The sequence below is a fragment of the Sturnira hondurensis genome, unplaced genomic scaffold, assembly GCF_014824575.4.
Source record: "Sturnira hondurensis isolate 20B ecotype Veracruz unplaced genomic scaffold, ASM1482457v3 Scaffold0000780, whole genome shotgun sequence".
In the NCBI taxonomy this organism is placed as follows: Eukaryota; Metazoa; Chordata; class Mammalia; order Chiroptera; family Phyllostomidae; genus Sturnira; species Sturnira hondurensis.
The window spans coordinates 4,621,864-4,644,831 of NW_028073411.1; the positions used below are offsets into that span (position 1 = coordinate 4,621,864).

The 22,968-nt window shown below is 42.0% G+C and overlaps 1 protein-coding gene across 1 annotated transcript in view; it reads left to right on the forward strand.

Annotated features, from left to right (window-relative positions):
- SEPSECS (Sep (O-phosphoserine) tRNA:Sec (selenocysteine) tRNA synthase) overlaps window positions 1–14,793 on the forward strand; it is a 37,110-nt gene extending 22,317 nt beyond the window's left edge. Inside the window, exons 9-11 of the mRNA XM_037044855.1 lie at window positions 7,388–7,481; window positions 9,117–9,207; window positions 11,074–14,793. Coding sequence (XP_036900750.1) covers window positions 7,388–7,481; window positions 9,117–9,207; window positions 11,074–11,329 — 441 coding nt within the window. The 3' untranslated portion in view covers window positions 11,330–14,793. The remainder of the gene's footprint in view (window positions 1–7,387; window positions 7,482–9,116; window positions 9,208–11,073) is intronic.
- The last annotated feature ends 8,175 nt before the right edge of the window (window positions 14,794–22,968 follow it).

The window sequence follows — 22,968 nt, forward strand, 5'->3', positions numbered from 1 at the left end:
CTGGTGCCTGCTGAGTCCTTCCTTGGAGCACATTCCTTGTGGAGGAGGTCGTGCAGTGTTTCAGTGTGGTCTAAAGCTCTCCACCAGGTGTGCTGGCTCTGGGGCCTCCTAGGAGGTGCAGGCCAAGGTCAGCCACCACCTGTGCCCTGTGTGAGCGACCCAGCATGAGCTACAAAGTTATCTGCAGATGACTGCTACTTGTGCTGGGCTTAGAGGTACCCCAGCAAGGCCAAGCTGTGAACCAGGGCCAGCTGCTGCTAGTGCTGGGCCTGGTTGTGGGAGGATGTGAGTACTGCATTTACCTCTGCTGCCATCTTGACCAGAACCCTTTCATAGCATTTTGATACCTTATACATAGGTAGGTAATATTTTATGGAGTTTGAGATAGACTGCATAAATATCCCAAATATCAAAGTTTTGAAATATAATTTGTTATTGTCTATTTTTTATTTTTCATAGTTGTTGTTTTCTCTTATGTTGTAGCTGTTTTTTTGGCTTTATATTGATCAGTACGGAATATATAATAGCTGTGACAATAAGACTTATGCAAAGTTAGACATTAAAGAGTATATTTTATTATGTATTGATATTTAGAAACAAAAAAATTTAATAAGCTGTTATATGAAATAAGCATATTTCTATTTTCTATTTTTGTTCTTGAATTGAAACTAAATACCTAATAATACTAAATATTTGCTATAATAAATTAGTATAAGTCTCAAAGTGATTTTGTAGTTACACTTACTTAACTAGCAGATTAAACTGGTTACTTTAGTGCATACCCAAAGAATTACGATTAGGTGTCTGAAATGAAACTTGGTCTTTGATTATAGGTAATCTAGTAGACTAGTGTGCACCTTGGGGTTTGCCATTGATCTTTCTATTCATGGCACCCGTTGCTTGAAATATAGCAGATGTTCATTGGATGCTTGTTGAATGAACCAGTGCAGGGTATTTGGGCACACATAGGTTCACTGTTGTGTACTCATCTCTTGTTCTGGACGTATAGTCATCCAGACAGAATAAGCGTCTTTCTGGAAAATTAGTTAAAAAGCAAATCACATTTTGATACTGACTTCATTAAATTAGGTGTTTTACAGAACATTTCCCTATATGAATGTTGCTGAAACCTTGTGAAAAGGAATGAGTTGAAATGGCGAATACCTGTTGTGTGTGACAGGTACCCCACTTGTAGGCATAGGACTTCCTCCTGAGCAGGCATTCCCCTTCCAAGGCTCTTTTCCTACATCCAGATGATGGTGTTGTTGATTTGAGAGTGTTCTGTCATCATTTTGGAATCTGAGTGTTTCTGTTATGCCATGGTGCTTCTAACTTTTGACATTTAGGGTTTGGCTTTAAAGTTTTCAACTACTTGTAGATGACTCACAGGCCCATGCTTGTGTATGTTTTGCTTAGTATGAGTGAAAATGCACCTGCTTTGAGAATGACCTGCAGGAATATGTGGCTCAGCTGGTGATGGCTCCAGTGGGCAGTTCAGCTCTGCTTTTCACTGGGATGTTGTTCTTACTAATCATTGGATAGATATTTCACGGGAGAAATTTTATATTCTAGTGATATTTATGAATTGGGTGGCTCTATCTCTTTTTGTAACATCCAGAACTTTGTTCTTTTCCTTTTGTCTAGGTAGAGAAGTGTGGAATAAACAGGGACAGGACGAGAACAGGATCATAGCGACCAGGTATTAGCATGAGTCTGTAGGAGTCCTGTTAGCTAATGTTAGTTGTGACCAGACAACCCTTTTAGACTGTGGGGAAAGCAAGTGGGTGGGGAACAGACATTTTTGTGACTGTGTGCTGTGTTCCAGGAACTCTGCTAGGTGTCTTAAATTAATTTCATGTTACTCAGAGTAAGTTTATGAGGTAGCTATTATTCCCATTTTACAGATGGAACTGAGGCTCAGAAAGGCTAAGTACTTACCCAGGGCCCACATGTAAGTGGCAGAACCGCCACTGAAACTCAGGCTGGTGTGATGCCAAAGCCTCCCCTTTCTGTCTTTACCACTCTGCTCTCGTTGCTTCCAGTACTGATTGGCGTGTTCGCCTGCTCTGTGCTGGGTGGGAGCTGTGAAAGTGATGGTTCTTCTGTGGAGGTGTGTAAAACCCCACAGACTCTACTGGATTAGCCGGTTTTATTTAACATTTTTGTATAGCATTTACTTAGAATAGAGACTATCTGCAGTAGTAACCTTCAAAGTGTTAGAATGCTCATTTGAGAACTCTGTCACTGTAAGTGAATAAAATTGTTCTTTAACAACTTCATTCATCAGGCAAGTCTTTCCATTGAAAAATGTCGATGTCCTCCATAAACCATAATTGCATATATGTAGCATAAATATTGTTTTTTGTATTGGATTTGTTGCAGAAGTAAGGGCCTCTTTTGTTTAAATGGACTTGCTTTTGAACTGTGAAAATTTAATCGTAATAGTTTATTGGTTCAGCTCTGGAGAAGCTGAGGCAAAGCTATTTTGCTCCATCCAGAGCTATTTATATACCATCACTGAGAGCTCCTTTTTCTATTATTGGTGTAACCGCGTACTGAAAAAGGAGTGTTAAAAGAAAACTTAGGATTTTTTTTTCTGTGCCCTTATTCACCACAATGGTATTTTTAGAGGTTATTTCATCTAGTGTATCCCTTCAGAAACGACTATCTTTGTTCAAAATAGAGACAGACAGGAACTCAGCCTGAAGCCATTTCTTCTCAAGCCATCTTTTTTGAAGGGCGAAAGGACCAGAGAAAGTGGAACTGTGTGTGTGAATTGAACCTCTTTGTCCTTAGCCCGTTTCTGATCAGCACATCTGCTTCATTGAAGGGAGAAATAACCGTGAATTTAACTGAAGCAGCCTTGAAGAAAAGGGGTTAAAATTTAAGAGACTGTTTCTTTGGGTTTCTCTAAGAAAAAGAAAATCAGTCTCAAAAGTTTGTCCTTGCCTCTGTTTGGCTTCCAGAGAAAGCCGTTATTCTGCTTAGCTTCCCTTTCAGACGAGTGCTTCGTTGAACAGGGCTGGCAGGTAATGACGGCTGCTGAGCTGGACACGTGCAGAAGAGGAGCGACACGGGGCGGCTGCTCCAGTGGCTGGCATTTCGCAGCTGAAGCTTGGAGGACAGGCTAAATTCTAAGAGAACATCAGACATCTGCTTCAAACAATGTCCTATAACACAGCTGAGTTTGGACACATTAGTATATCTGCAACCCTAAAAGTGGAGTAGTTGAATCTCAACAAAAGCATGAGATTTCAAGCCTGGATGTGGGGCCTCAACAGAAGGGTTGAAATCAGTGCTTCAGCCTGTGATGCAAAGATCACTACGTGTGCCTGGACCCTTTAATCTGGCCACACTCAGCAGGAGCGGCACACTGCATCTGTACTGTTATCTTCGGGTACGGGCATCTGTGCATGGATGAGTACCCGCAGGCTGCTGTCCACTCACCCTTTCCTGTCATCATCGAAATACTAGGCTACTTGTTCTGTTTCTCTTTTGATTTATTATCCACCCGTGAGGCATAGTGTAATAATATGTGAAGTTCTTTTTACATCTTATGCTGTAACATGAAACAGTATGTTTCAAAAAACATGATTACAAAAGACTTTTTTCTTTAAAATTTAGTGAATTATGTGCATCTTTGGGTTATGGGGAGGGATAGGCTGAATGTTGGGCATCATGACTGCAAATTAGTTTGCAAAAAGGCCATCCGAAAGGCAGTGCTTAATATAATTCAACTTCTCTTCCATTAACATCTTGAACTGTGGTGTAAAGTTTTGTGTTTTTAGTCTGGAAGTGTAGCTGACATTAGCATTCAGGTATACAGCTCAGTTTATCTCTAGTGAGAGTCTTTTAAAATTAGGTTAAATATAGCAAAAAAAGACATAGAAAATCAATAATATTTCATTTCTTTTAAGTGAGATCTTTCTATATACATTTGCTTGGGGTGCTAATAAATTTCTCCCTTTATAGAGGTATTCTATAATAAATGTCAGTTATAGATTTAACTGTAGCAAAAAATATATAGTGCAGGTTCTGTAGTACCTTTAATATATCAGGTAAAAAATGCTTAGCTAAGTATTAGTGTAGGAAATAGTGATACAGTCTCCTAAATGATGTATTTTAAATGTAGTGATATTAACGGATTTAGCATTTAGGACCTTAATATCTGGAATATTGTAGGATTCAGTGTATTGTGCTTTCAGATAATTTAAGCTTCTTTGCTTATTGGATTACCTTATCATAACCCTTCACATAGAGTAGGATACTATGAATATTTGCAAGTGGATGTGAACTTGACTCAACAATTTTTTTTGTATAATTACTCCCATAGTAGTGACATGAGATTTAGTTACCTTAGTGTTATGTTTATTGTCTAAAGATTTTTATCCCAATGTTAGCTGCAGTTAACACTGAATTCTAGTGCCATTACCAAGTGGTTGATAGAACTGATTTGGTTAAAATTAATTTGTTCAAGTATTAGAAATTAAACATTGGGAAAAAATCTTAGTTTTTAATAGGCATGTATGCAGTAGTAAGTTTAAAAGTACTGCTAGGGCTATTACTAAGGATACATTGTTTTTCTCTCTTTAGAAATACTTAAATACAAATTAAGGATAGTTCATTCATACAACATAGTGTTGAAAATCCACATATAACTTTTGACTCCCCTGAAACTTAAGTACAGTGAGCCCTGGCTATCTGTAGGGGATTGGTTGGCTCTAGGACACTCCCCCACCCCTGTAGATAAATCTGCAGATGCCCAGGTCCTTATATAAAATGGCATAGAGCAATGTATACAGTAGGCGCTCCGTATCCATTGATTCTGAACCTTGCATCAAAATACTTGAATCTGTGCTGTTCAAGGGTCAACTCTACTCTACAAGTGTGACCACGTTGGCGAGTGTTGCGGCAGCCATACTAGATAGAATAATATTTTAAATTGTTCCTCACCTGTGAGGTTTTTGTTTGTTACACTGGAAGGAAAACATAGAAGTCTATAAAGGGATTTCCCAGCTATTATATTTAATTCTATTTATGAGAAGTTGATGAATAGGAGAGTAGGAAAATGCAGATTGAGACTTTATAATATAGGGGAAGGAAAATGAGCAATTAATATCTAAAAATGTGACTTAAAATATGGAGCATTTAAGTTTGTGACCTACCTATGTTATAGCAGATGAAGACATGTGAAAGAAACCTAGGAACCGTGGTCTTCATTAACACTGCTTTGGTGATAGAAGATTGTGGATGATGTTCCAGTTGCTGGAAAACCTCTTAACTTCCTTATTCCATTTGGTGATCGGTTTACTTCTGAAGTGAATATTGAAATACTAATTTAAGAAGGAGGGTCAGAAAGCTTCTTTAAAAAGATGTATTTATTTATTTAATTTAGAGGGGAAGGGAAGGAGAAAGGGAAATAACAATGTATGGTTGCCTCTCATGAGTCCCCTGCTGGGAACTGGCCTGCAACCCAGGCATGTGCCCTGACTGGGAATCGAACTGTGATCCTCTGGTTTGCAGGCTCGCGCTCAATCCACTGAGCTACACCAGCCAGGGCCAGAAATATTTATATGTTTAAGAAAAGATGGCTGCCACAACTTTTTTTTCTGTTTCTGGTGATAACATTTGTCTCCTTAAATATTTCTGTATAATTTTTAAGTGACAAAAGAAAAAGACATCACATGTATCAGTGGGTTCAATAGGTATGACAAATACGGATATTGACTTTTTAAATACAAAAAAATCAATGTCTTTTCATCTAAGGTTTCATAATTCTGACATGTTGAGATCAGTCTTATAAAATATCCTAAGAATTTAAGAACAATTAGTTTTAAAATTTTTCATATCAGAATACAAGATATACTATGTGTCAACAAGGGTAAAAATGTGGTCTTCAGTAGACTCATTAATAATTCATAAGCTTGGTAGGAATTTTCCTCTTCTTTTAATCTTTACCTAACAAAAGATGGAGTTAGTCATCTACATGCTTTAGACATGAAAAAGCTCTCCTGAGTGCCAGTGTGGGACCAGACTCCGCAGCCCTTGCCTTACAGAAATCTGGAGCAGCTTTCGTGGCCTTGGGCATCGGAGAAGCACCCTTTCCTGCTGTCCTGTGGCAGGGCTGGCCCCTGGCTCTTAGGTGGATCTTCAGAGTTTATGGCTTGGACTGTGGCTGGAGGAGGCCTGTACAGATGGGCATTTGAGGGCAGACTTTGGTGAGCAGACTTTCATTTCTGTTCTTTTGGAAGGGCTTACTAGGAGAAGAAATTTTAGGTCAATTTGTAACTTCTTATGTGTGCACATGAAATTTTATACTCACAAAATACTTGTATTTTTGTTTTATTTTCTACATTGTTTTCTGGAGTGAGATCATGAATACAATTTTCGGTTTTTAGTTGCTATATTTTTTAATTGAGTTTAGAGAATCATTGATTTTCAGTTTATATGATTTAAAAGAAATACATTTTTAAATTACTTCTTTCTAAGTTACTTATATTCTAAAGCCTGGCACGTTTTTCTTCGTGTTGAGAAAACTGGTGAAGAAGACAGAGTCCCTTCTTTCAAGGAGTTTTTCCATTCTACTAGGCTGCCATAGGCAATGTGCATTTTATCAAATAAATGAGGTAATTTCAAATTGTGATAAATATGGTGAGGGAACCAAAATAGGTAATGGTGTTGGAGTGAGACTGAGCGTTGGGAAGAACCAGGGTTGGAGAGCTGATTTCACAGGGGAGTGACAAAGGAATGTCGTATGAGTCTATGTCAGGAGGAACCACGGGTGGAGTGGCCTGGGAGAAGGGCTTCTGCATCTAGGGGAAGCAGGCGTGGCCACTGCTGGCAAGAAGGCCGTGTGGCTGCTGCCATAGTAAGTGGAGGGGAGGACAGATCGTTTGGGGCCTTATAGATGAAGAGTTTGTTTTTCCATACTTACAAGTGGAAGTCATTGGGAGGGGCATGATCTGATTTATGCTTTTGAAAGGCCCCTCTGGCCTCTGTGTGTAGAACAGACTGCAGAGAGGTGGGGAAGGAGGCAGAGAAACCATTGAGAATGTATTGCTGTGGTCCAGGATGGAGGTGACAGCTGCTTGGATGAGAGCAATAGCCCTGGAGGTTCTGAAAAGAGGATCGATTTGTGATAGATACGTGATAGCCCCAAATCAGGTTCATTGCCTTCTTTACTTAAATCCTGTGGTTTCTGGTCGTTGTGGCAGCTTTGAATCTCACTGGATTGCAGCCAAGGAAAGAACTGCTCCTAGGCACAGGGATGAGTGTAATTTAATGTACATCATAGACTTTCACCAGGCAGATTTTATCCTTCTAAATTTGGCAAGTTGCAATACATATTTATTTGATTTTCTTTAAGTGTAACATTTTGTTATTGCAGGAAATGTTTTCATATTTGTCCATCCAACTAAAGAAGCTGTCAGAAGCCTATAATGAAAGACTGTTGCATACACCTCAAAATCCCATATCTTTAGGTAATTTTTTTTCCTTTAAAAAAAATCAGCACTTCTGAACCATCCCCAGCAGGAAGCTTGTATTTCTGAAAAGAGTATGAATTCTTTCTAGTTACAGTGTTATTTCTAAATTTATTACAGTATTAATTTGTAAATTGAAAAGGTTTAGTTAGCCTTTAGAAATGCTTTAATGTATTTCTAAGATAAAAAACTATATACTGAAAGAATCCAAATCAATATTAAGTATTATAATTATAATGAATAGACAGAGAAATAATACTTTAACTCCTGCTTCTAATGAAAATCATTTGGTCACTAGTAAGGATTCTGTATAAAAAATTTCTACCAGTTAACAAAACACCATAATATTAGAAACTTGTTTTATTGAGTGTCTCTATGTTAGAGAATTCTGTTTATGTAATTTCCTTAGTTTGTAGAAGAACTATATATTTTTGTCATGTAGTATAAGACCTACTAAAGAGGATAATATGAATGTTGACTTCTATGCATTAAGGAACTTTTAAGCTTCATAATTATCCTTTTTAACTTGTGAATATATGCAGTGTAATATGTCTCATATTTCATGTACATTTGAGGAAAGGAAGGACACAGTCATTTGTAACTGAAACCTTTTTCTGGAATGAGCTTCCATGGAAAATGATGTGGTTGTTAATATGTGATAAACCTCATCCCAGTCAGTCCTTCGCTAGCCTAGAATCTAGGTAGATACTGTGGAAGGTGATACAGTGTGGTTTGAGTCCCTATTCTGCCATGCAGTAGCCCCTGACTTCCTTCCTCCTGTCTCAAAAAGAGAGCTAATGGTCCCTCACATGCAAAATTGGTAAAGAGTGATGGAGATTATGTTTGTAAACTAGTGTGGTAAGTCTGTCCTCAGGAAGTGGTGCCTAGTGTCAGTGATTGGTGGTATGAATAGAGTATAGTTTACCCATGTGACCGCAGAAAGAATTTTTATGTCCATATGCAGAAGTTGATGTTTCTTAGTCTTATACCTGTGCTGAAATATATCCCACATTCTCGTTTTACAACTTCTTAAAACGTAGTTGAATTTGAATAAACTGCTGTATTGATCATGTCATAGTTCCATCTGTGTAACTGGAAAATTCACTCTTTTAGAGGGGTGGTAGGGAAATTCTGTCCGATTCTGCGTATGACATGTATCTGTCCGAGACTTTATATTAACATATTTTTGTCTGATGTGCAAACAAATCCTGACTATAATTTATTAAGTGCATTCACGTAAAATCATGCCACTTGACAATGAATAAAAAGGAAAGTCTCTGTGAAATAAGCCAGTTAGGAAAAGACAAACACTGCATTAATTCATTTGCATGCGGTACTTAGAGCAGTCAAAGTCAGAAGGACAGGAAGTACAGTGGTGGCTGCCAGGAGGGGAGAATGGGGAGTTATTTTTCGTTAGGTACCAGTTTGGTTTTCCAAGATGGTAAGAACTCCAAGGGTGGGTGGTGGTGAGGGCTGAACAACGACGTGAATGTATCTAACATCACCGAACGTGCACTTAAAACTGGTGAAGATGGTAAATTTCCTGTTATGCGTGTTTGCACACAAAAGAGTAATGTCTCCGTGATTATGTGTTGTTCTTTTGAGGTTCATTGGGATACTTTTTTTACTTTTCAGCTGTGACACTTAAGACACTAGACGAACACTGTGACAAAGCTGTCACTCAGCTGGGCTCAATGCTTTTTACCAGACAGGTTTCTGGAGCCAGGTATGTTTAAAAGAGGCTTGGATTTATTCAGCTTTTAAAAGTTAATTTTAGCAAAGTACCTTTCTTTAACAACAGCCCCCCACGTATATGCTGAACTACCCCTGAGAATTCATTGTAGTAAATGAATTCATTGCAGTAAATGGTGATGCGGTAGAGAATCCAGGAGGGTATGTGCACCCGTGGACGGCCTACACTCGAAATAGTCACAGAAAGATCTGAATCTTCTTGGTTTTAATAGACACACAGATACAGAAGTCCGTTACCTCTCTATGCAAATATTTGTCTTTATTTTCTTTTGTTAGCTAGTCTGCCATGGTGTCACTTAATGGTGTTAGAAATAAGTCATCTTTGTTACTAAATTTAAGTGAAAATGTTTTCAAGGAAAAGACCATTTTCTAAACTAAAGAAGGTTATGGTTTTTTAAAAATTATTTTTGTTAAAAGATTTTGCTTATTTTAGAGAGAGGGGAGGGAGGGAGAAAGAGAGGGAGAGAAAGAAACGTCACTGTGTGAGAAACCGTTGATTGGTTGCCTCTCGCAGCCTGTGTCTGGGGACCGGCCTGCAACCCAGGTGCGTTCCTTGAGCAGGAATCAAACTGGCAACATTCTGCTTTGCGGAATGACAGTCAGCCAACTAAAGCACCCTGGTCAGGGCAGGTTATGCAGTTCTTGTCTAAGTACTGCCTTTTAAAAATGTAAATTTTGCTCTTTTATGTACATGGCTTAAAAATTAATTTAATTTTTAATTTAATGGTGTCAGAGAAAAATGACTTGAAAAGAAATATCTTGTTCTAAGTATTCTTCTTTATATTCTTCTATTATTTTTCTCTGACACCAGAGGTTAGAGATTTTTCATCAAAGAACAACTTTTTAAAAGAAAAGAAGTGTAGGTTAGCTGAGCTTTTACCTTGATGAACTATGTCTGTTTAGCACAGCGTAGTTGGACCCTCCTAAAATGCTTTTCTTGGCTTTGTTTCTGTGTCGCCACTATTTGTGTTTATGTTAGAGTTGATCCTAATTGACTTCTTTGGGGGAAAAAAGTAACTCTTAGAAATCTGCTTATATCAAGTATGCCAGTGAAATCAGTCTTAAAAAATAAATGTGCCATTGCTGAGTGTTACCGATCGCTGAGAACTACCCCCCTGCAAGCAGTTACATGACCTCTCCTAGGCCCTTGCTTCAAAACCCCTCCTGCGGGCACTGGCTAGGTAGGTGGGATTTTTGTTGGTCGATCATTTGAGATGACACATGGCAATTAATCAAAATGGCTTTGGCTTACTAGTTTCACCATTCCATTAAGGTCTGTGTATGTGAAGTCACATTTCATATTTGGTACGAAAACAAATAATTTTCTTTTCACGTTTTTGAAGAAGACTCTTGTACAGGTGTTTGTGATTCTGTGAGCGTGTACCTCTTTAATACAAGATGGATACATGATAATCACGTTTCCATGTAAAATTGAGTGTATTGTATACTTTTTACCATGTTTTTCAGACCATAAGATACACCTAGGCTTTAGAGGAGGAAAATAGGAAAAAAATTTTGAAGCAAAAAATATGCTGAAATATTTAATAACATAAATAACATAATATTTCACCAATGTAAATGTAAACAGAACTCCACAGCAGCATTAACAGCCATTATTCCTCCCAGATTTGTGGTGGGGGGAGGCAAAGCGGATGTGCATCTTATAGTCCGAAAAATATGGTAGTTTAAGGCTGACAGTCTTTTTTCATAGGCCACAAATAATGGCTATTTATAACCCTCTTAAGTAGATGTAAAGCTTACTGCCACAGATATCTTTTGTTTATGGGGGGTATACTGGTATCACTGGACATATTAAATTGGTAAATTTTTTCCATTTTAGAGTTGTGCCTCTTGGGTCTGTGCAAACTGTGAATGGCTACACTTTCAGAGGCTTCATGTCACACACAGATAATTACCCGTGTGCTTACCTCAATGCTGCGTCTGCCATTGGAATGAAGATCCAGGATGTGGACTTGTTCGTACAGAGACTTGACAAGTGTTTAAAGATAATCAGAAAACAGCAGAACAGAGAGAGTGATGTGTCTGGAAGTGACAGCAGTGACAAAACCGAAGGTGTGGGTGTTGCAGAACTCTGAAAGCAGTGATCGAGTCCCTGACACACAGCAGGCCCTTCCTCGTGGCATGAGAGGGGCTCTTCGTGACAACTTGAAAGAAGTGAGGCGGCAGCAGTGCAGGCAAGCAGTTTAAAGACAAGACTTGAGATATTTGGATTGGGAATGTCATGGAGCATGTTTGGCCAGGGAACAGAATGTGGTCTGATCGGCCATTGATGATCGTTCGTTTCTTATTCTCACACTGCCTGAGTCTTCATGATCCTTAACGTATTGTAATACGCAGCGTTTTTCTGATTGTGAGAATATTTGTCAACTGAGCATTATGATTCAGATGATTCTTACTACTGTGGGGGCAGTGTAATTACCACAGTGCGCTTGGAAACGTGTAGACTGCTTTTCTAACCATCTCTGCTGTTCACAGATTCCTTGTGCTTCTGATCACACTGAATTCGGAGGATCTCTAATGCTCCTCAGTACTAATGTTTGTCGATATGTGTAAGTCACAATATGCCTGTAAAGTGGGAAGCAGAGTCAAGGTGTAAGCTGTAATTTTCTCTCAATAGCAATGCTCCTCCACGGGGGATGATTTGCTTACATCTAGGCACCATCTGGGCCATTTCTGGTCCTTTTGACTGGTGGGATGTTACTGACATCTAACATCTCTCAGTGGACAAGACAACTTCCCGAAACAAAGAATTACCAGCCCCAAATTTCAGCTGTGCTGAGGTTGAGAAACACTGCTCCAAAGTCATTGAACTCCTCACATAACGGGTTTTCCATAGCAACTTTAATTATTCAATAGTGCTTCAAAGAAGATAGCTCTATAATGTTATCTCAGTATATGGTATAGACTCCTGAGTAATAACCAGGGTTACCAGTTCTAAATATGTCATTATAAATTGTTTTATATGGCACTTACGTATTTTTCCATTTGGGCAAGTGAAAACTTTAGTTCCATTGTTTTTGTTTTGGGCAGACTTTGTGTATTTGGTCGATTTGTTTGCGTGTTGCGCAGACCACCAGCGAGAGTGGTTAACCATGGGTATTTTTGAACATATTTTTTGAGGGAGGTGAAAACAATGTAGTATGATACACAGGTGTAATCCCCCTCCCTCCCATATGCTCACCTTTTGAGTCTGAAGTTCCAGAATTATTGGCTGTAACAATTGTTTTATGGTTAACTTTAAGAAATAGACTGATATTTCATAGTCTGAGGAATTAGTGAAGCTGTGTTTCCTAAGACCTGTTCTGTAAAACATTATTCCTAAGAAGTGCTCATACAGATAAAAGATTCTGTGGACAAATAGCTTGGGGACTTCGAAAACTTGCCTATTGGCATATTAAAGGCTCTAAGAATTCCTTTGAAACCAGTTCGAACGTACCTTTATTTGCAGACTTACACGCATTGACCACACTACAGGAGAGAATGCTGCCTTCGTTTCTGGGTTGTTTTTTTCCTATTGATCTGGTGGTGTGAGCTGTTAAACGTGAGCTCAGATGACACTGCTCCTGCTCAGGTAAGTCAGAGCACTTTAGACACTGGCGTGATGATAACCTTGGAAGTCGATTCGAAATAAAATACCTAATTATAAGTGTCGTAAAGGTTACTTTTAAACGAATCTTCGGAGTTCACATACTTTAAATATCTATTCTTAAAAACAGTTTTAATAAATCATTTTATAGGAATAGATCATCGATTAAAAGGTTGGGCAGTGTTTTCTGTGTGAATTTGGGACTGAACTGTAGAACCAATAAAGCTGAAAAGTCCCCTGGAATCTCTAGAGCCTACGAAAGGGGATGGAGGGCCGCTGCCAGTGAGAATGCTGGCAGGGCACTGACTCCGGGTGAGCCAGGGTTGGTTTACAGGGCAGGTGCCCTATGCTGTGCGATCATCATTTAGCTGAAGAAAGGCCAAAGCGGGAGACGAGCACGTGTTGTCTCATCTGCACTGTATCAGCAGGTCTTGGGCCTCAGCTGCTGAATAGATAATAATTCTAATTGAAGATAAATTACATGAACCCACATGTGCATGATAGATATGTTATAATGTTTTATTCCTGCTCCGTGAAATCCGCTGCAGTTTTTATTGTTAGTGCTTTCTTTTCTGAGGTTTTGGAATTCCAGTTCTATTCCTGCTGGTTTAAATTTGACCTTGAGATTATAGAATTCCTGCGTTTTTGAAGGGATGTTACCGGTTCCATGTATTCAGGCTTTCCTTTGCCCCCACACTGATGTCGTTTTCCCGTGTTCACTCCCATTTCCACATATAAGTATAAAAAAGTATGTACAGACAGTTGTTTATTTCAAAGTGCCAGCACTGAGGGTTACTGGGAACCCTCATAACTGGCCCTGGTTGTCCTGGAACTGGGGCAGACGAGCGGTGGACAGTGCATTTTCCAGTCGGCTGAGATGACCTCTTCCATCTTTATGGTCCGCCTCCTCTTCTCTCGGGCTGTCAGGTAGATTTTTGGAGTTTGGTTTCTAAAGCCATTGGGCTATGGTAGTCCGCCCAGAAAAGAAAATTGAATAACACAAAATATCGTTTAGGCCATTCCACGTTGTGTTCCTTACGCACAGCAGGGACAGGAATTTTAAATCCAGCTCTCCATTCGGCTCCCGTGTTCTCGGCTGATGAATTCTCACTCTGTCAGGGGATGATATGTGACCCCAGCCTTAGGAACTCAGCGTTCAACAGTAAATCTTTCTGTTTAGCTTTTTCTATTAGTTGAATAAAATCATAGAATGTGAATTACTGAATACAGCTCTGTTTAACCAATGGGCACTTGATATATAAAATAGTAAATTTCCATATAAATTTTTTCAATATTTTGCCTTAGTGCATAACTCTAACGTGGCTGTTTCTATACCCCCCATCCCCCCAATAAGAAGAACTTTAACGAGGCCTAAGCTACAGGATGGACTTTTACTTTTAGATTATATATGCCTAGGGGAGGTTTTAGTGACATTTAAATTAAACAAAAGTAAATTGAAAAAATAAATTAAGCAAAGGTAATTTTTTTTAGCCAGTGACGTTGCTTTAATATTGAATTAGTAGCTCACCATGAGAGTTAAATTCTTGTGTTCTTTCATGGAGGAAGATAGCCAACAATCGACAAAAACAGTAAACATCGACGAGTCTCATTCTTGTTACACGCGGAAATTTTTCTGAATACATATCCACTTGGTGCATATAATGGCTGGGTTTTCTTTTCCATTTTCTAAGATGTGCTGATTTCTGCCAAAGCCCTTAAATGGTTTTGTTATCTTGTGCTTTTTGTAAGACCAATCTTATTTTGTAATTAAAAACTAATCCGGTTTATGTACACAGACGTTTGATACCCTCTGAATAATTTGATAAGAACAATTGAATTGCTTTGTTAGGGAAAAACAAACAAAAAACTTGTAAACTGTTTTTTTCCTTGTCTTTTACATTGCATTGATGATATGTCTTCTATGGCTACTTATAATATACAAGGCTAAGACTTGCCTACTGTATTCTTTTGTGCTTTTTTTTTTAACTTTCCTGTTTCTTTTGGCCATTATGGTATATATATATATGTAAGGTGATGATGAGTTCAAGGCTAATGAATATATCTTTATAATTTTCCACCTAATATTCTACAGTTCAGTCTAAGGCCTTAGGCAAAATGGAAATGTTTATACTGCATTGTTTTTTTCAAGTGGTATCAACTCAAATTTTTAGAGAAATGTAAAGAAAGGCTCTGTTCAACTGTGTAATTGTGGGGATCTTAGTCATTGGAATAGAAACTGACACTAACCTGCTAACCTATTTGTTTACCAAAAAAGAGAGATGTTTCCAAAAATATTTTTGGTGTAGACTGTTTAAAAATGAATTCTATAATTTATTACATGAAATAAAACTTTAATGAATCATTGACTGTATATTATATTTTACCTAATCATTGCTATGGATAAAATCTGAAAGTATAGGTAACACAAAACTACTTGCCTAGTTTTGATTCAGTCATCAGTATCACCTTGCCTAGATTCCAGCAAGAAAAGTCATACGTACCTATGATGAGGACACGAGTTGTAGCAGGTAGAGGGTGGTTAGAGTATTTTGTCAAAAGCAAAACAAAACCGGAAAGAGATGACATTCCAGCAACCATTTTGTAAGGGGTCTAGTGACTATATAAAGTTGGATGCTTAGAAGTTAATGATTCCTAAAAGAAGCACTTTATCTTTTATTTGAAAATAAAATAGATTAGTATCACTTCCTTCTGCAGCAGATTTCTTGATTGTGTTGTTTGAATTTTGTGGGTAGTTTTCATTTCATTGGGAGTTTGATTCCTGCATGGCCCTCATTACCATATGAGCTCACATATGTAACCTCTCTGAGTCTCAGTCTTATCCTAAGTGAAATGGGTACAGCCTTACAGGGTCGAGACTAAGTGAGACGATAGTGTAAGAAAATGGTTAACTCAGGGCTTGAAACACAGCATTGGTAACCGCTGCCCTGCACCCAGCCGCACTGTACCAAGCGGTGCTGGATTGCAATTAGCGTATGTTCATTATCTAGTTTATTTTAGTGCAGTTTTTTTTTTAAGAGGGAGTCATTCACGAGTTCTGCCCATTCTCCAGCCGAAATTAAAAAGTACATGGTTGATTTTAGATGATCATCACTTTTTCTTTTCAGAGTTTTTCAATTTTGGTTTCTATGAGTACCTTTGGTTTTGCATTTATATTTGAGAATTTTAAAAAAAACGTTTAAAATGTGTCAACTATTTTATGCACCTGAAATTGCAGATCACGGGGTATAAAAGTTGTGCCCCTGTGACTTCCCCATCAATTGTGTTCTCTGACCACAGTGTGTGGCGTCATCATCAGATCTGCGGGAGTGGCAGCGTAGTTCATTCTATTTAGCTCTGTTCTTAGGTGACTGTGGTGGAGTGATTGAGCATGGCTCCCAAATTTACATCTCAGCAGACAGACCTCTTTTCTGAACTCCACACTGCGTGGAGCTGCCTGATCGTTCCTTGGATGTCTAACAGACATCTCAACTTCTGCATCATTCCTTGATCTTCCCTTCTAAAAAACCGGTTCCACCCACAGCCTTCCCGACTCGAGTTCTTTCACACGTCTGTTCTTTCAGCTGCTTAGGCCAAAAGCCTTGGACTTACCCTCAGCTCCTCTCTTTCTCGCATCCTGTATCTAATCTGTCAAGAAAGCATGTTGGGTACACCTTGAAAACTCACCCAGAGTCAGACCACTTCTCACCTCCTCCTCTGCTGCCAGCCAGCTCTGAAGGCCCCGTTTGTCATCTGGAGTCCTGTAGTAGTTCCCTGTCCTCGCCTTGCTTTCAAACACTGTGGGCGTTTTTTGCCTTACAGCCTCAGTTCCAGTTATTCCCTCTGCCAGTGAACATCTCGAACTAGATGCTCTGCTAACTCCTTTACCTCCTTCAGGTTTTTAATCAGAGTTTCCCTTTTCATTGAGGTCTACCTAGACTGCATTTTTTAAATACTGCAGTCAACTCCCCCACTTTCACGTTGTCTAACGGGTACCTCAGAATTGAGAGTGGAGCCTCAATTTGACTGTGTATAAGAATCACTTGGGGTTCGTGGTAAAAATGCAGATTTGAATTCAGTAGGTCTGGGGTGAGGCTGGCATTTCTAGCAAACCCCTGTGTGATACCGTTGGCCCGTGGACCATACTGAGGAGCAAAAGTCCAACACACTATGTACTGGACACATTTATCATGTCCTGTAGTTTGCCTCTCTCCTGCTGTACCAGGGCAGGGTCTTCGTTCTGTCGACTCATGTATCCCAAGCACCTAGGCACCTGGCACATGACAGATTGTCAACTATTTGTTGTGTGATTGACTCAGTGGGCATTATTAAATGTTTATGTAACTATGAAATCCCAGCTTGTCTCGTGTCATTGAAACTAGTCAGTGGGTTTCCATTGCTTTTCGGACGGAACTCTTAAAAATTGCATTTGGTGCAGCCGACGCAAAAGTTACTGCTCTGCTCTCCCTTCTGGAAAAGACTTGCTTCCTGATGTAAGTCGTGTGCTCAGCTGACAGCCTCCCTGCCTTGGTTCCTTCAAGGTGAGCGCAAAACTCAATTTTTGAGCCCAAGTCGAGCTCTGTGGTCAATCTCAGGGCAAGGTGGTGGTATAGGTGCCTGGCTCTTTCACCCGACACGACAGGCAGTCCTTGCTTCAGAGCCCCCCTGGGGGCTGGCTGAACTTTGAGGGGTCTACATCACAGGCTGATGGCTCCCCCCGGCCAGCTTGCTCCCCACCTTTTCTTTTATAGGACGTTACTCCCCTATAAATGGTTTGCCCTCTCTTTTTAGCTTTTAAAATGGATTTTAAATTATAGTCAACATATAATGTATCAGTTTCAGGTGTGCAACAGTGATTAGACATTTGTGTACCTTAGGAAGTTAGCACAGTAAATCTAGCAACCTTGCGTCATCACACAGAGTTACTACGATATTACTGACCCTGTTCCCTTCGCCATACATTGCATCCCCTGACTTAATTACAAAGATGAATGTTATTTCACACTCCCCCCTCCAAAAAATATGGTCATAGGCAATAAAAGGGTCCTTTTATACCATAGAGGCAGTTAGAAAGCTGTCAGGGAAAGAAAAACAGACAAAACAAAACAAAGTAAAAACAAACCCTGGCTTGGAGAAGTGGACCTGGAACTGTGCCTTCCGAAAAGCTCCTGGATACATTGGTACAGTGGCCCCACCCCCCACGCTTGGAGCTGTCCAAAGTAAGAAGACAGGTTCTGAGAATGACTATCCAAAGTCACACAGCTGATTTCAGGACAGACGGAGGCGGATCTCAATCTCCGAGTCAGGATCTGCGAGAAAACATTTGCACACCTTATAGGTCAGTTTTCTTTGTTTCCTTGTAACATCAATTCCTTTTTGCACTTTCAGTTCCCCGTGCCTGCTCTCACCAGGCCCGTTTTATTCCCTATTTGTCACTGCCAGTGACACACCGTGGGGGCGGGGGTGCATGAGGCTTCTGGGGTGGGAGATAGGAGCGTTTTGTACAGCTGCCCCTGCTAACTTTTCTTCAAGGCTGATAAAAATGCTCTTCAGTTTTATCTACTAATTGTAAGTAAATGGACCTTTTAATATTGGTAAATTCAGCAATTTTTGTTTGCATTTATGATCATTGTCCATTTTCCATTTATTCCCATCTATTGGCAATACATGTATTTTTGAGCCAACTTGGTTTATGCTGTTCCCCAGAAAAAAAAAGACAAAACCCCACAACCAACCACACTGCTTGTACAGCCATCCCCACGGAGCCCAGGCTTCCCGGGCATGAAATTGACTGACGCACACAAAGGCGGCAGGTGCGGGGCCACATGCCACTCAGTGCCTTTTTTTAGTGTGTGTTTATAATCAGTAAATGGCTGTGGGTGTTTGAATGGTTCCCTGATACTGATGGAGAGCGGATGCCATGATAACTTGAACTTGTATTGCCACACAGATGGTGGAAATAAACATCCAGTTCTGCACACAGTTTTGTCTGTCTCTTACTTGCGCAAGATTGGCTGAGTGTCAGGCCAGCACCTCGCCAGCCGGGGCACTGCGCATGGTCAAGGGAGAGCAGGGCCACTGTCAGATTCCAGGTTGGCTTTTGTGTTGAGAACCCCCAGGGCAGGGGTTTCCAGTAGGTGGGAGGAGGTTCTGTGGCGGTGGACCCCCCTGGAGTTACTGGCCAGCAACCCCAAGAACCCCTTCACACCCAAGCTGTGCCTCACACCCTTGACCTTCTCTATTACAGAACTATTCCCAGCTAACTACCTCCAGGAACTCTCCCTGCACCTTGCTCTCCACCTTGCCCTTTCTTAGACACCTTGCAAACGGGTTGGTTCAGCACAGTGGTGTCGGTTCCCGATCCCACGGCACCCACTTAGCTTCCCCTGCCTGTCCGTCCAGTTGCCTCCCTTCTGGGGATCATCGATCTACCTAGGTTTATCTCCTTTTCCTCAGTACATTGGAGAACCTTAGCAAATGTTTGTTGAACAAATGGACAACTAACTTGTTCACCCTAAAGAAATAACCAATAGGGTTTAACGTTAGCCTATTCCAGAAATATTTGTTTTAACAAGTTCGGGATAAAGATAGAAATGAATCTGGGTGGGTTTGGGGAAGAAAAGTCCTTGGAGCACCTTAAAATTCCCCAGGAGCGGGGGCAGGGGAGGGGGGTGATGACGACTGCTTGGGAAGAGGCTGAACTTGGGAATGCAATGAGCCATTTGTCTGGGGAAGTGGCACTGGCCCCGAATTTGAACCCTAAGGGGTGACTGCAGTCTTCAGGGTTAAAGAAACTGCGACATGAGTGAGGAGGGGCCTGGGGCTGCACAAAGGCCCTGTCTGGCAGGTGTGGTCTGTTCTATCATTGAATCATTCCAAAGCCAGGCAGAGCCCTCCCCTCCCCCAGCTGGCTTACTTCCCCATCCCAGCCTCCTTTCTCTGAATCAAATCGTGCAGTAATTCTTCCCGTTGCTATAGAGTGCTTCCTGGATTACAGAATGCGTTCACGTACATCATCTTGTTTTTGTCTTCTGACAGACTTTGGAGCCGGGCAAGGCCTGATGATGCTTTCTGTTTTGCAGTTCGGCCCCCGAGAAGTTGGGCGGCTTAGATGGCTTATTTGGCCTCATTCCAGGGGAAGGATCCAGAAACCGTGGTGCTCAGGGCTCTGAGGCGGACCTTAGAGCTTGGAAACTTGGGAGCAAGGGTTAAATCCTGCACTTTGGAGCGGGCATAGGTGAGGTTGTTTTTTTTTTGTTTTTGTTTTTTTGTAAAGGGCTAGGCAGGTAGTAAATAGTATAGGCTTTGCAGGCTCTGTGCCTCTGTGGCAACTACTTGAAAGCAGCCACGGATACAGTATGTGAAGGAATGGGCGTGGCTGTGGTCCAGTAGCTATTTATGGACACTGGCATTGGAATTTCATGTAATTTTCATGAGTTGTGAACTATTTCCATTTGATTTTTTTCCCAATCATTTAAAAGTGTAATAACTATTTTTACTTCATGGGCCATACAAAAACAGGAGGCTGGCTAGCTTTTGCTCATAGGCCGTTTTGTGCTGACCCTCATGTAGAGCTGGCCACCGTTTATTGAGGATGTACTTGGGGCTGATTCCCTGGGTGAGTCTCAGTGCCCACAAGAGGGGAGGAGCCCCGGTGATGTCCACTTCAGGGCCTGGAGGAAGGACTGCAGTTCTCTGCCGCGTCTGGCGTGGTGCCTGGTCTGCCCTTGGCCCCCAGTAGATGGGAGGTGTTGGGATTTGATGACGCCAAGTTCGGGGAATGGTTTGTCCTCCCAAAATACATGGAAAGGGGATTCTGATCTTTTTAAAGCAACCTCAGCCTTTTCTGCACCTGGAGCTAATGAAAAATTGTGTGTCGCAGGGAAATCCAGACATGCCTACAGAAATATTTTTTTCAAACCAAAGATAAATCTTTATAAAATAATAACTTGTCAGTGACAGAAAGGCCCAAATGAAAATGGGCTGCCTGTTTGGCCTGCCAACAGGAGCTCAGGGTCAGGAGTGCCCGCTCTCTGGCCTTACTGGCCTCCGGTAAAAAGGGGTGATAGTAACCATCCCTTCCTCGCAGGGCTGGGAAGTGAGTGGGGATAATAGGCATCGAGTGGACAGCTCGGGGCTTAGCATGTTCCCAGCACAATTTCCAACGTGGGAACAACTCCCTGCCTGCCCTTTGTCATGCCTGCGTTTTGAGGGACCAGCGTTGGTGTTAATGGTGGTGGTGGTATTGGTGGTGTAGGGGTCGGGGAGCAGGTAGAGGGCTGTCTGGTAACCAGCTATGCACTTTTTATACGGGAGGACTGTGAACTTTGGAAACTCCCAGTGCCTGGCACCCAGAGGATTCAGCCCAGGCCAGGGTCACGGTCTCTAGGGGTCTGACATCAGCAGGGAAGGCGGGGATGGGGGCCGGCGGGAGATGTCTGTGTGCACAGAAGGCTGCTGAGGAGCTGAATCCAGGAAGGAGTCCTGAGTCTGTCCACTCAGCATGTGGGGACCTGGCCTAGATTTGCCTGGATCGGGCTCCCTGCTCTCCACTCTCAGAGGCAGGAGCTTGTGACTTGGCACCTGGCCCTGAGCCCTCTGGAGACCAGCCTTCCTGGATGATTCCACACCCTTGAGCAGGGGAGGGTGTAGCCTAGGGGAGAGAGCAGGGCTCTTGGGACCCAAGGGGCTGAGTGGGGTGTCTGCCTCCCTTGCCCAAAGCTCCCCGTCAGCTGGAGTCTGCGCACCTGCCTGCAGGACTGCTGACACTCCAGCTGCCTGGGGTGAAGGTGACATTGTGCATCGAGAGGCGGTGGGTAGTAAGAAGCGTCACTGAGGGACCTGGAGTCCTGGATCGAAATGCAAAGGAAGAAGGTAGCCCACGGCAGGTCACTCACCCCTTCTGTGCCCAGGGACAGCTCTGGCAGTACTTTGGGGGCCTTCTGTATGGGATGGAGCGGGTAAGCCTGGGACTGAAGTGGGGCTGCTTCTGCCTCCCCCACCCCCTCTCCCCAGCCAGCCTCCTGACCTGCTGACCCCCACTCGCTCAGGAGCAGTCAAGGCCTGGTGCAGGCAGGGCTGGCGTGAACTGCAGGTCGACTGGTGTTCAGTTCAGAGGGACTCCCCAGGGCACGGTTGGGAAGGACTGGAGCTGCTGGCTGAGCACTGGCAGGAGACTGCTCATCTGGTTCGTCCCATCTCCACCCGGGAATAATGGCCCCCTTCCAGTGGATTAGATTTCCCAGCTTGCCTGAGAGTTAGGTGTAGCCACCTAGCAAGGTCAGGCCAGTGAGATATAAGCTGAGTTATTTTGTGGGATTGCTGGAAAGTTTCCTTAAAAGAGAAGCGATGCACATTTTCATGCTTCCTTGTTTCTGATACAGGCTTCAGATAGGATGTCTGGAGCTCAAGCTTGGGCCACCAGGTGGACAGACCTTACGATATTTTCGTATGTCATCTGGCTTAGTCGTCATGGCAATCCTGCAAAGATAAATCATTGCTCTCTTCTCCAGAGGGGATACTGAAATTGAGAAAGAGGTGAGTCACATGCCTAAGGTCGAGAGGCAAGTGGTGAGGACACAGCCGAGGGCCAGACCTGCCTGGCTTTGCATCTCATTTTCCTTCCCCTTCCCTAGTCTGATCGTCACCCCACGCTGCCATAGAGGAAGTTGGGAGTTGGACCCTTGAGTGGCAGCAGGTATGTCTGCATCTGTCTCGAGTTATTCGAACCAGCCAGGTTCAGGGACAAATCCTATAGGAGGGGAGCATTCTCAGTGCTCTGCAGGTCTCGGGGATAGCCTGGGGGCCCCACCCAGACGCCGACCGAGCCATCTGCAGCTTGGGACAGCTGGGCTCTGGGCAGCTGGGAAGATGACTGTACAAATACTTTCCAGAGAAGGAGAACAATGGAAAGTGTAGTTTGTTAGTGGGAAAAGGTGGGGAGGAATCTGGAACTGAAGAAAGGGTCTGGTTCTCAATAAGAAGTCTTCCCTCTGGCCTCTCATTCTTCAGCTTCAGGAACAAAGCACTTTTTATACATTGAACAAATGGTTTGTCCCTAACAGTTTCTTGGGAACCCCATCCCCAAATTCCCCCTGGCTGTGACCTTAGAATGCCATGCAGGGGAAAGGC